This window comes from Balearica regulorum, chromosome 1 (genome assembly GCF_011004875.1).
Source record: "Balearica regulorum gibbericeps isolate bBalReg1 chromosome 1, bBalReg1.pri, whole genome shotgun sequence".
Lineage (NCBI taxonomy): Eukaryota > Metazoa > Chordata > Aves > Gruiformes > Gruidae > Balearica > Balearica regulorum.
In genome coordinates this window covers 191,339,311-191,352,782 of record NC_046184.1, presented here as the reverse complement: position 1 = coordinate 191,352,782, position 13,472 = coordinate 191,339,311, and the positions used below count along the sequence as shown (strand labels likewise).

General features: G+C 38.7%; 1 protein-coding gene across 2 annotated transcripts in view; it reads right to left on the bottom strand.

Moving 5' to 3' along the window:
* The window catches only part of TRPC4 (transient receptor potential cation channel subfamily C member 4), a 172,975-nt gene that overhangs the window by 25,450 nt on the left and 134,053 nt on the right, over window positions 1-13,472 (bottom strand). For both annotated transcript variants that reach the window (XM_075741972.1, XM_075741973.1), the window contains exon 5: window positions 6,851-6,990. In XM_075741972.1, the coding sequence (XP_075598087.1) occupies window positions 6,851-6,990 (140 nt within the window). The remainder of the gene's footprint in view (window positions 1-6,850; window positions 6,991-13,472) is intronic.

The window sequence follows — 13,472 nt, the reverse complement described above, 5'->3', positions numbered from 1 at the left end:
AGGGACAGGATGCCATTCAGAGGGACTTGGATTAGCTCAGGAAGTGTGAACATCATGAGATTTGACAAGGCCAAGTACAAGGTCCTGCACCTGAGTTGGGGAACCCTGCTATCTATCCCCCCTGGCAGATGAAGGGATTGAGAGCAGCCCTGCTGAGAAGGACTTGGGGGTACTGGTGGATGAAAAACTGGACATGACCTTTGCTTGCAGCCCAGAAAACCAACTGCATCCTGGGCTGCAGAAAAGAAAGCATGGCCAGCAGTTCAAGGGAAGTAATTCTGCCTCTCTACTCCACTCTGGTGAGACCCCGCCTGGAGTACTGCATCCATCTCTGGAGTCCTCAGTGCAAGAAAGGCATAGACCTGTTGGAGTGGGTCCAGAGGAGGGCCACAAAAAGGGATGGAACACCTCTCCTGTGAACAAAGGCTGAGACAGTTGGGGTTGTTCAGCCTGAAGAAGAGAAGAGAAGAGAAGAGAAGAGAAGAGAAGAGAAGAGAAGAGAAGAGAAGAGAAGAGAAGAGAAGAGAAGAGAAGAGAAGAGAAGAGAAGAGAAGAGAAGAGAAGAGAAGAGAAGAGAAGAGAAGAGAAAGAAGAGAAGAGAAGAGAAGAGAAGAGAAGAGAAGAGAAGAGAAGAGAAGAGAAGAGAAGAGAAGAGAAGAGAAGAGAAGAGAAGAGAAGAGAAGAGAAGAGAAGAGAAGAGAAGAGAAGAGAGAAATTATTGCAGCCTTTCAATACTTAAAAGGGGCTTATAAGAAAGATGGGGATAGAATTTTAGTAGGGCCTGTAGCGATAGGACAAGGGGTGATGGTTTTAAACTGAAAGAGGGTAGATTCAGACTAGATCTAAGGAAGACATTTTTTAAGATAGGTGTGGTGAAACACTAGATGGTTGGACTTGACTTGATGATCTTAGAGGTCTTTTCCAACCTTAAAGATTCTATGATTCTATGAATAGGCTGCCCAGAGAGGTGGTAGATGCCCCATCCCTGGAAACATTCAAGGTCAAGTTGGATGGGGCTCTGAGCAACCTGATCTAGTTGAAGATGTCCTTTCTTATTGCAGGGGGTTTGGATTAGATTACCTTTAAAACTCCCTTCCACCCAAACTATTCTAAGATTCTGTGATTCTACGATTCAAACTGCAGATGGGAACTGGGCATTGTTTTGGACAGTACTAGTTGGCGCAGGACCCCACCATGCTGAGGTTGCTCTAGAAAACTGCTAGAGCAGGTAAGACAGTCACAGTGCCTGACAGCACTCCCTGGCACCGTTTTACTCATATACCAGCAGCCATAGCATCTGGCAGTCTTGTGGATTTGGGGATGAGAACTGCAAAACTGGAGAACAGTAATCTATTGAAGAGTTAAGAATTACTCAGCCTTACATTTCAACCACCAGTGATAATTGTGTTCTACAGAGTAGGGAATTAAATCCAGACGTGTTGGAGTCATAGGTCAGTATTCTCTCTATTAGACTATCCTCTCCCGTAATGATTATGCTGTAAAATCAAGTCTTACTGCATTTGACATCGTAGCTCCAAGAGAGATGCTATTCTGCCTCATCCACTATTGCCCTTCAGTCCAGTTCTGATTGATTCAAGATTGGTGATGAAGTAACAAACAGACTGAGTTACCAGAGACACCAGCTAAGAGACAAAGGCAAGAAGAAAATAAAAAAGAAAATTTTTTCAATGCTTATTGAGAAAAGAGAGATGAGAATTTATCAGCATGTCTTTCTTTGAATAATATTATACAGTATATTACTGTGGATTCTGACAGCACTTTACAACCCTGCCATACGAAAACTTGCACCTATTAAATATCTGGGAACAGTTGTCAGTACAAGCAACGAGTAGGTGCTGAACAGTGCAGTAGATGCTCAGATTAGGGAAAAGTACACAAGGTGTATTGGGGGGGAATGAGGTAAAATATATTCCTGAAAAAAATTAAAAATATGTAAAACTAGGAAGACATGAAGTTTTTGGTAGTCAATCAAAAGCATCCAACTGCAGACATATTTTAGGTGAAAGCAAGTAGTGGCAGGTTCCAAGGAAGTTAAACAAGCAGGGGGAAAAAAATCTAAGGAAATACCCTCCTGAGAAAAACATGGAACTACAGGACACTGAATAAAGATAGCATATGATATAGTGAGAGACCAAGGATCAAGTTGAACCAGTCAGGTGTGGACAGCCGCATCTGTGCTTTCTGTCACCTCCTTTTACAGTCAGCAAAGAAAAATGGGCATTTCTAGAGTAGTAGGAAAGCAGATATTCCAAACAGGTCAGGGGAGTTGCTGTTCAATGTTCTCTGTTTCTCCTCATTGATTATTGGAATAGGGGAGAGGTTATCTTATAGCTGTAGTCTGACAAGATGTATCCAACGTTACATTTTTCTAGAAGAGATAAGGTTAAGGAGAAAGGTGAGAAGAAAGGACTTTATCTATGATGTTCCTGATTGAGACATAAAACTGGTGTGTTAAAACAGTCAGAAAAGATCAAATGATCTCTTTTTTGTAAAAGAGAAATCAAAGACATAACTATTTTTTTCCAGCTTAACTGACTCTGCCTTTCTTGGGTCCAAGTGCTTCCTGCATGTGTAAGTACAATGCAAAAAGACTCATGGCTGTAAGCAGAGAGGGCTGTTATTTTAGTTGTGAAGAGACATGATTTAAAAGACTGGAAATACTTGGCTGAAAAATAGTGAGAAAGGTGAAGGTCTGACAAGTAAGTTTGGAAATGACCTGTGAAATACACTAGCTGAAAGAAGACAGCAAATAATATAAAGAAAATCATGAGTATAAGAGGGCCTCTGACAACAAAACCGTATTGATTCCACTAACTAGAGGTTCTGAAAAGAAATCTAGAATATCAAAGAAGAACCAAGAGAACAAAGAAGCTCACATGTGAAAAGAAAAAGACAGCAGAGTAGTGAAAAGACTAAGCATATTAAAACCAGAAACAGTGAAAATATGTAAAAAAGAAAAATTGTATTTTAGGACCAAACAACCCAAAACATGCAGAATTGAAGTATTTGTTCTCTCACTCATGCTTGTTGATGTTCTTCTGTTCTGTATATAATAAATAAATGGTTATTGTTGTAGGGAATGGAAAATTGTAAGAGCAAATATAGTAACACTGAGCTAGTTGTAAATCACAATGTTGATACATTACAGTCTTTTTTTTTATTATTTTGTGACCCTGCTGAATTTCTGTCCCCACTTCAAATGCAAACACAACCTTTTGACATGTAACAAAGCCAACCATCATTTAACATGATTAAATAATACCTATCATTGGCTCATTGGTTGAAGGAAATGTACATGGCACATCAATGGAAAATTAAGAAGAGCAGAAAAAATATTGAACAGGATATAAACAGTAGAGTTTCAAGGCAAATATATGATGATTGTGTGATGTCACCCAGGGAATACAAGATAATAATTCTTGATCCTTACTCAAAGGAATTCAAATGCAAATCTAATATCAGAACTGTTTGTGAGAAAACAGCTGAGTGATCACTGTTTTCCCACGAAAAAAAAAGTCATGGACTGTACATCTCATGAAAGCACTAAGAGAGATCAAATAGACCTGTAGATCAGGCTACATGATTGTTTAATGGTCTGTTGGACCTTGGTCAAATGTGACCCCTTGTTTCTGATGACAAAAAGAAAAGTTAAATAATATCCATTTCAGGAAAAGAAGTTTAAACCCTTTCCTGAAAGGTCAGATGTAAATGTGAACTCTTCCTATTTTCAAATGTATGTCCTGATCTTTGCATTCATGATACTGAATTTCAGAACGGCAGTAGGAAGAGGGTGAGGGGACCGCCTAGCAAAAAACTTTAAAACAGTGATTACACTGAGCAATTGAGTCTATATTTTTTTTTGGAGGGAAGGGGGGAGGAGGGTTAATACTCCTATGTAAATGGAAGTTCAGTCTGTGAATCTGGTGAAACATCGAACAAAACCATTTTACAATGCAAACATATAAGAAGAAGATGTTTGCTTCTGCAGAACTGGTGGCAGAAGAGAAATATAATCTTACTACTGAACAGAGCAGATCTGACATGGTGATAATTAACCCAGTATATATTGAGACAAATAATGTATTTTTAGTTACTTTTCAGAGTCCTTACCTTGAATAGGAACCTCTTTCCCTACTAGCTTTTCATGTCAGTGGCGGAGACACATAAGCAGTTATATGAACTTGCATATCTATAGCAGAATAGGAAGCAAGCAGCACTAGGTCCAATGCTCAGGTTCAGCAAATATTTAAGATAAAGCAGGGTCTGCACATAACTTGGCTCTGTACTTTATGCATCATTACAAAATAAATTATCTTCCAAAATCATAAAAATAACCATTTTTCTTAGGGCACAATGATTTCTATTTATATTTATAACCCTCCATCAAAACAGATGTGTTGCTTAAATCAGTCATCTTGTAATCTCATAAAACATGTGACAATGCACTATTTATAATCACATTATTTATGAGGGAGAGAGCATTTTCAGTGGATATACTGGATAATTTAAAAAGACCTCACATGCTGATATATAATCAGAGACAAAAAGCATAGCCCTTAGAAAAATATGAGGTGTACTCATTTTATTTGAATACTGGCAGTGAAACTGATAACTTTGAATTATCTTAGTGGTTGTCTCATCCTCAAATTACACTCTTTGGTGTATTTTACGCTATCCCATCAGCTGCTGTAAATAATATCCATCTGCTTAATTACTGTGTCAGCCAGAGAGCCTCGAATGGGCAATAAACACTACATTTTTATCTGGGAACATCTATCACACAGGAGACTGGTATGAGGGCACTCTCCTAATTTTATTCAAGACAGTTGGTTAAAATGCTTTCTTAAGTGGCTTGAGCTGATAAGGTAGAATACATCTAAGAACTGAGCTTATAGATTTGATTCCGTAAAAACAGAAAAGCTGTATTTTAGAAAAACCTGTCTTGCAAGGTTTAGGAAATGAAAATAAAAGCTTTACATCAAAATGTACTGGTTATGTTTGGCAGCCTCTCAATCTCATCTGGCATAGAGGTGGGGAACTCTCTTGTAGGTATTTGAGGGAAGTATGGATGGGTATGAAGTTACTCTGTTCATTACCTCATCGTGTGTTTTGATTGCTTGCCACAACTGAGGCTCTTTTAAGGAACAAAAAGGTATTTAGGTGCAACATTGCACATGCAGTAAAAAAATAATAGCCGCAGGAGCACAGATAGTGCTTTATGCACTGTGTTGATTATGACTGGCATGCAAGCACTGATTTGGAGAGTAATGGATACGCATTATCCCAGATACTGTCACCTTGGAATCTGATTACTGTAAGCACAAGCTAACTGGGAGATGAAAGGATTATAATGTCTTATAATTAATATTATTCTAAAGTGAATAATTAGCTATCTCCAATGCTTCGGAAACATGCATTTTTAACAAACTGCTTGTTTTGTTACATGGGACAGTGAAATAACTATTTGTTTTCCAGTCACTTTATGATAAGGCATCCTTGTGTGTGAAAAGGCATTTCATCAGCTTTAAATGACAGCTCTTCTCACACTTTTGAGCATCTTGCTCTTTCAGGTAACAGTTCCAAATTTCTTTGAGTGAGAAGACTTCCAAAGGATTGCAGCCAGAGAGCCGGCATGCCAGAAACCTTTCGTCACAGGAGGAGGCTGGTGTGTCAAGAGATCACTGGTCTTTGCTCATCCCTGCCCTGATCGGCTGATATGTGGACCCTTGTGAATAGACACAAGAAGATATAAATTAGAGGTTCCTGTGTTCCTCTATATTTATGGAAGGGCTGCAGTGAGAACAGCTGCTGTTTGAGGATAGGGAGCTATAATAACCAGCTACTTGACGGCTGTCTCCTTTTCTTTTCCCAGCCAAAAGTATCTTGGCAGAGGAGAGACTCTCCTTCCACGCATACAGGGTAGCTGATGGCAGGGAACTTGAAACAGCTGAAATACAATGCTGATCACAGTGGCCAGCGAAAATGGGCTTGTTATCTTTATTTGGATGTGATAAGAGCTCCATGACAGATGCTAAGAAATGCTTTCATTTCCTTTCGGATGTGGTTTCCTTGCATTTGAGACCATTTTTTGATTAAAATATTTCATTTTATGAGGAATTTCTGTCATATTATGGATTAATGTTGAATACATACAAAATGCAACATGTTCCATAGCCTTGGAAAGAAGGGCTGTTTTGCTGGAAGATGCTTCAAACAGTGGGAATAAAAAACTATTCATAAAAAGTCCATGAAAAGGATGAGAAAATGAACATATCCAGCCTCAAGTGACCAATTTATCCCCTTCAGCTTTACTTTTTCATGTTACACTTATAATGAATTTTCAAAACAAAATTTAAATCCTTCTCTTTAGCTTTTTATCTATACTGCCCCCCCCCCCCCCCCCCCCCCCAATTCTGAGTAAATATTTTTCTTGTAGTCCTGTCCAGAAGTTTTACATGGTGCATATAATTGTCTTAGGGGCAACAATTTCTTACTGAAAAATAGGCAAAGACTAACACAAAACATAATTTTGTGCAAACATTATTAAATATTACCAGTGATTTTCCTTTTCCAAGAAAATGACAGTATGACTGTTCAGGATCAAATAACAAAAGATTGCCTAGTCCAAGAAGAAAAAAGTATAAATCACAATGTTTTGTTCACTCTTACCCTGATCTAGCTTGTTGTTGTAGCTGCAGAAGATTGAATAAGCACATCATACATGTCTTGCATTGCTAAGCCTGAGAACTTCCAAATATAGAAGAAAGTTTGAAGAAGCCTAATTTCTTTTATCTTAAATATTTTGATGATTTTTTAAGAAAAAGTTTACCTTTGAGAATGCCACAATTTTCAAAGAGATTGTTGCTAAGTACAAGGAGTTCATTACAAAATCCATGAGGTTCCACCAATCATGAATGTAGTCCTGTAGTCCACCATCCCACATCTGTTTAATTTCACCCCAGATAAAACCTGTAAATAGAACACAATGCATTAAGCATGAATATGAAATAAAAAAAGTTGTGACTATTCTAGACACTTATCTCACAATGGATTGATTCTCCTTACATTAATTATAAAGGGAAGGTGGATAAGTGCTCTAAATTACACATTTAGTCAGGTCAAATTTTATCTTCCCATTAATATTTCCGGAATTAATTTGTCAGGCAAAACAAAACAAAAAAAAAAATCATCTGCAAGGGCAATTTCTTTGGCTTTCTTCAATCGCTTTTCCTATTGTATCCTAATAAGTATAAAATGGGTCTTAAAACCATTCACCACTGCCAACTCTGTCCTTGGTATCTGCTGCAATATAATTCAAACTGGAAAATTTATGACTGCAGGAGTCAATCCAACACATTAATGTATTTCAGTTGGAACTCACACAATAAGGAAGAGAATTTCTATTGTTGTCAATGCTGAACTAAAGCCTCTCTTTTTCATAGGAAAGAGTAGTGTCTCCAGCAGAATATTTTTTATTGATTCCTTCCTTTGGCATATGAAGGAATGGAAACTGTTTTCAGGTGTGCAGAGCATGCATTGCACTGGACACAAAGTGGTACAGAAATGTTCAGTCACAATGGGAAATTTTGCAAGTTGACTGACACATGAATTTGGTTTAACAGCTCCAGAAACAACTGTGTGGAGACTCTTTTATGCTATAAACATTAAAACCTCTCTGAAGAAGCTACTCCATATTATTGTATAATATGGTATGATAAAACAACATTTAGATGTGTATTTCGTATTATTATCTGCAGAGCTTTCTTGATAACAATGCCAATAGAACTTTTAATTTCTCACAGCTAATTATTTTCTTAAAGGAATGTCTTACTTCTATGCTCATTAACAGGACAAAATTCACCATAAAAGAGACCAACCTCTCACATATAGATGCTGAGATACAGTCAATTCAACATGTTTTTATCCACTTGCTTATCACATATTCCTTTAGAAAATGTTGAACAGATTTCATGCAGGGGCCTATAGGGTCCTGCATCATTCTAGTCTGGGCTTAATTCACCTTCAACATTTTGTCCCAATGGTCTTCTAGATAACTGCACGGAAAACTTGTGTCATCTCTCAAACATGATACCTAAGAAGTAATCCCTGGTCTATTCTTGTTTGTGCCAGGTAGGTTTTTGAGTTATTTGGAAGGCAGGAGGGGGATAGACGGGAGGAGTAAAATTTCATTTTGTAGTGTTTTGGCTTGAGTCTTTCTGTCTCCTGAATGCTTTCAAAAGGAAAGGTTCCCTTCCTCACTACCTTCTCCCCTGAAATCTCAGCCACATGTCTCCATCTGATTTCTGTGTGTCATCACCAGCAATCTCGAGCCTCAGGAGTATCCAAATTATCTCAGTGGTATAGCAACTTTTATTTTCATAGAGTTCATTTTCAGCCATGCCACCATCACTATTTCAGCATTCTGTAAAGCTGGGGGAACACATTCTGAGAAAGGACCATGGTGGGAACATGTAGACAGGAAAGTGGGATATGGGATTTTAGCATCTACAACAGCCTAGAGACTGACTGCAACCTTACCTTTAGGTGATCAGATAAAACTAATACACAAAATACAGCACTTTTAAGGAGCTAACATTTATTTTCAAGCTGCAATTAATTGGGATGAGTCACAGTGAGAAAACAGTTGAACATTATTGCATGGAAGGGGTCAATATCCACTAACAGTGTCCACTGCTGCTGTTAACTGCCCAAGTGCCATCACAAAGGGAACACACCTTCACAGAGCTACTAGGCAGGCTCATGAATGCCTGCCCATTTCAGCCTGTGAAATGACTTAACCACTTATGCTTCAAAGAGCTGGTCACTCCTGACACACAATATGAACATGACGACAGCAGGTCTGGCTCCCCCTTCTCTCCACAGACCCCTCCAACCTTCAACACACAATCCATATACTTGCAAATATACCTGCTTGCTCTTCTGCTGCCCTTTAGGCATAATGTTAGGCATCATCAGGTCATAAAAGCAGCTGTTTTGTGGGCAGCAATACACCTCTCACATTTCAGACGCTGCTCTGAATCACCCCAACTGAAGAACAGCACATAAAAATAACCATTGTGCTGCAGGAGCTTGAGGAGACCTGGCTCCAGGCTGAGAGGAGACCTGGAGCCAAAATCTGTGTAATACAGATATGGCCCCTAAGCCTCAGTGTTAGAGAACAGTTCCTTGGTCTTGTTTATTTAATAATACAGACATAGCCCCAGGATCTTGACACTGGGAAGGCTGCTATGGCACAGAAACCAGACAGTTGCATTAATAGAAAATCCCCAAATAAAAAGACTTTACACAAATCAATACAGGTATTCATAGAATTAAACAAACTCTTTTGTAATTCATCACAGTTAAGCAGTCCCTTTAAAATATGCTTTAAAAACAGAGGAGAAATTGGTTGGGATGATTAATAAGATGAATGCTTAAGTGAGAGGCTGTAGGTTCATTAATGTCTTCTGCTGAGATGTTCCATGATTCACAACCAGCCAAAGACTTGAACTGACACAAATGCAGCAGGGCTGTTCTCTGTAAGACTGTTGCTCAGCATCATATGCTTTGATGGCACTGCCTAAAATATAATAGAATTATGTACAGATTGAAAAAGAAATGCTGACTACTGCTGCTGCATTTGATTTGTTTTGTGAGTGAAAAACCAGACTGTTCTTTCAAGCACTTCCTGGGCTTCAGAAATTGAAATGTAATTGTAAAGTTGACATTAACAGAGAAATAATGACCTATTATATAATAGTGGAAGAGAGTATATGGCTGTTGTAAACGTTATCATTTTGAATTAGAAACACAAGTAATCCAAACTACCAGTAATGTTGAAGTTTGGCAGATAAAAGTTCTAAGTATACTTTGAAATCGTAATGGTGGTGATTCCAATTTTTCTTTTCTTGGTTCAAGACAACTTTTATGTTCATCTTGATGCAGGGCTTGTTCTTTTCAAGCAAATAATTATAGAAAACTGGAAATCCTACATATTTGTTGGTTGTACTGGAGATGTGATAGTTTAGTCTTTCTCACCAGCCAAAGCATCGAAGTGCAAAATCCATATATACAGTTACTAAGATCTTATGGGACTCCAAGAACTAGGCTGACTGATGGATGCTATGTTTGTGACACAATCCATGCATGTACAGTAGTGCTTCCCAGATATGTCTTTTTGAAGGCAAATCTTTGAAGGTACAAAATCCTAAGGTTGATTGCCAAAAGCCACAACACCAGGGTCTTTGGAGGTACCTGGCCTCTATGGCTAGGTATCCTGAGGGGTGCTCAATTAGAACAATGAATGCTGGAAGAACTGGGATCTCTGGAGTTCTGTAAATCCTCCCAAGTGTGCCTGAAGCGTTATGCTAGAAAAGTGTACTCTCAAATCCTGGAGCCTTTCTGCAAAGATGAAGATTTCTCTAAGACATAGTGAGCTTACATTATGGAGCTATTCTGAGTAACGAACCTCAGGGATTCCAGGTTGTGCTGTTTAGCATCAATTTATGGTCACATAGTCAGTGGTCTTGAAATCTTGCTGTAGATCATAACTATAACTTTTTGCAACAGTTGGGGGAAGAAGTCAGCTCTTATCTTCACAGGGTCTGATACAATATGCCAATTTTGTTCTGTTACATTCATTGGGAGAATCAGGAAAAGCTAGGAAAATATGTGTATTTTTAAAAAAAAGACAAGACATCCAGAGATTAGGGCAGCATTACCTCTGTGACCTTGCACACTTCCCTTTTCTATTTAGAAGACTTACAGATAGGTGGACACAACCTGACTTTATTATCTAAGGATACTTTTGGGCACTTCCAAAATGCGACCTGACATGATAGAAGAGGAGAAGACATGCAGTGACAAGACTGCCTAATAGGTGCATTGTTACAGGTAGGAAAGAGATCTAGAGTCCACACACGGTCTGGTTATTAATGTGCCAAAGCAGCAATGTCATGTCAGAGCTACGTGTTCAGCAGCAAGAAAGACATCTCAACAAAGCCGAGGGGACATCACCAGACTGCGCACAGGTACTAGGGAAAAACTGCTAAGAGGAACCAGCCAAATACAAAGAGTGGATCTAAAAGCCTTTAGACAGTCAGGGTAGGGACAAGTTCATTGCCCAAAGCTCTCTTTATGTCCCTGGGAGGAAACAAGCATCTCCACAGCAATGATCCTGTCATCTGTAGGTGGCTCAATATTCCCACTGACTGAAAAGGGAGCCATGGAGGGTCAGGCTGAATTAAAGCAGATGCCTAAATTCCAGGTGCCTGTATTTAGCTGAAATAATTCCACCCAGAGCAGATTTCACTGTTTTAACTGGATAATCTTTGCTATATTCTGGTTGTCTCTTTGCTCCAGCTGTGTCCTTCCTATCTCTTCATACCAGCTAGATTTCACACCTGCCTCTTATACCCTCACCTATCCATTCCCCGTCAACCTGCTTTTACCATTTATTGCCACTTGAAAGGAAATTATCAACATTATGCAGCTCTTCCACCTCATTAATCAAGGATTTAAATTGAAAAGTTGAAGGTGAGACTTTCAAGTATTTGTTGCATTGTTTATAACTAGATACTGGAGCAGTAAAAGAGAAATAACAGCATGGATGTTTTGAAACAGGCTGAGATCATTGAAACAAATTTAATTAAAAACCCTGTAGTTTTAATGGGATCAAATAGACATAAATTTAGGGCAAGAATCCCACAGACCACATGAGGCCCTGGCAATGACAGACACTGTGGAGGTTTCTGTATACCACTGACAAGTGCAATCATTTGACTGAAGTCCAGTGTGCCTTTCACAAGAAAGGAATTAAAATAGATCAGATAAAATAAATTTGAAGAAAAAATGGAATCTGTGTGCTAAATATATTTTCTTTTTGCAGTAAACATTTCTGAACATTGATGAAAAGAGTTTTTTCTTCTAAAATAAATCCTACATATTATATAAATAAATTTTATCCAAGCCAACAGAATGGATAGAAATTAAAATGCTTCTTGCTGAAGAACAAAAGACACTGAAGTAAAATAAGAATTTTCTTAGAAAAATACTATATTTCATTTTAATTACATCATAAGAGTTTTAAAAATCCTTAAGAATTGAGTAATGGATATCACATACTATATACGATCAATCTGTCGGTTTTTGTATATGTAGATACATCAATACATATATACACTGGTAAGAACAGAATCATAGAATGGTTTGGGTTGGAAGGGACCTTAAAGATCATCTAGTTCCAACCCCCCTGCCATGGGCAGGGACACCCTCCACTAGACCACGCTGCCCAAAGCCTCATCCAACCTGGCCTTGAACACTTCCAGGGATGGGGCATCCACAACCTCTCTGGGCAACCTGTTCCAGTGCCTCAGCACCCTCACGGTGAAGAATTTCTTCCTAATATCTAATCTAAATCTACCCTCCTTCAGCTTAAACCCATTACCCCTTGTCCTGTCACTACACTCCCTCATAAACAGTCCCTCACCATCTTTCCTGTAGGCCCCTTCAGGTACTGGAAGACCGCAATTAGGTCTCCCCAGAGCCTTCTCTTCTCCAGGCTGAACAAGCCCCACTCTCTCAGCCTGTCCTCACAGGAGAGGTGCTCCAGCCCTCTGATCAGCTTCGTGACCCTCCTCTGGACTCGCTCCAACAGCTCCATGTCCTTCTTGTACTGGGACCCCAGAGCTGGACGCAGTACTCCAGGTGGGGTCTCGCAAGAGTGGAGTAGAGTTTTTATTATATATATTTATCTACAAAAATCTGTATTTCCAGTCTTGAAATCTTTGGATGTTAGACACTGAAATGCCTTTTAAAAAATGTGGACCTACTTTTCTGTTCATAGAGTAAGACTTAGTTTGCACATTCACACCTTGCGACTTTCAGCAGGGCAGCAGCTCAATACTCTTATGAATGTTCTCTGTCCCTTTAGATAAAGCCTTAGGTTAGACATAGTATCTTCCTGTGCAGGCTGGCAGATGACTTTCAGATGGTAGAAACTCTGGACCTATCCTGATGGATCTTGTTATCAATTCACAGCTACCTAGACCTGTAATTTTACTCCTAAGGAACATGTCTCATATTCCCATGCAGAAGAAACAAACAACAAAAAAATAACTCCCCTGTGAAATCCATTCAATGTTATATTAAGTTCTAAGACAAAAAATCCTAGATATACCTTTTCTAAATTCCTTTCTTGTACTGAATGTTAAGCAACTACAAAAATTAAATACATTTTCCATGTTATGCCATCTCCACAACACTGACTTTTATTCTTATAATTATGGTTAAAGTCTCACTGTAAATAAAAACATCAAGATTTATCAAAGAAAGATATGAAAGGCAGTGTCCTGAACTATTTTTGGTTTTAAAAAGATTTGTGGATCCCTAGGTAATTTTGTCCTTACCTTTCCCACAAAAGGTTGGTTGCTATGTGCTATTTTTGTTCCTTA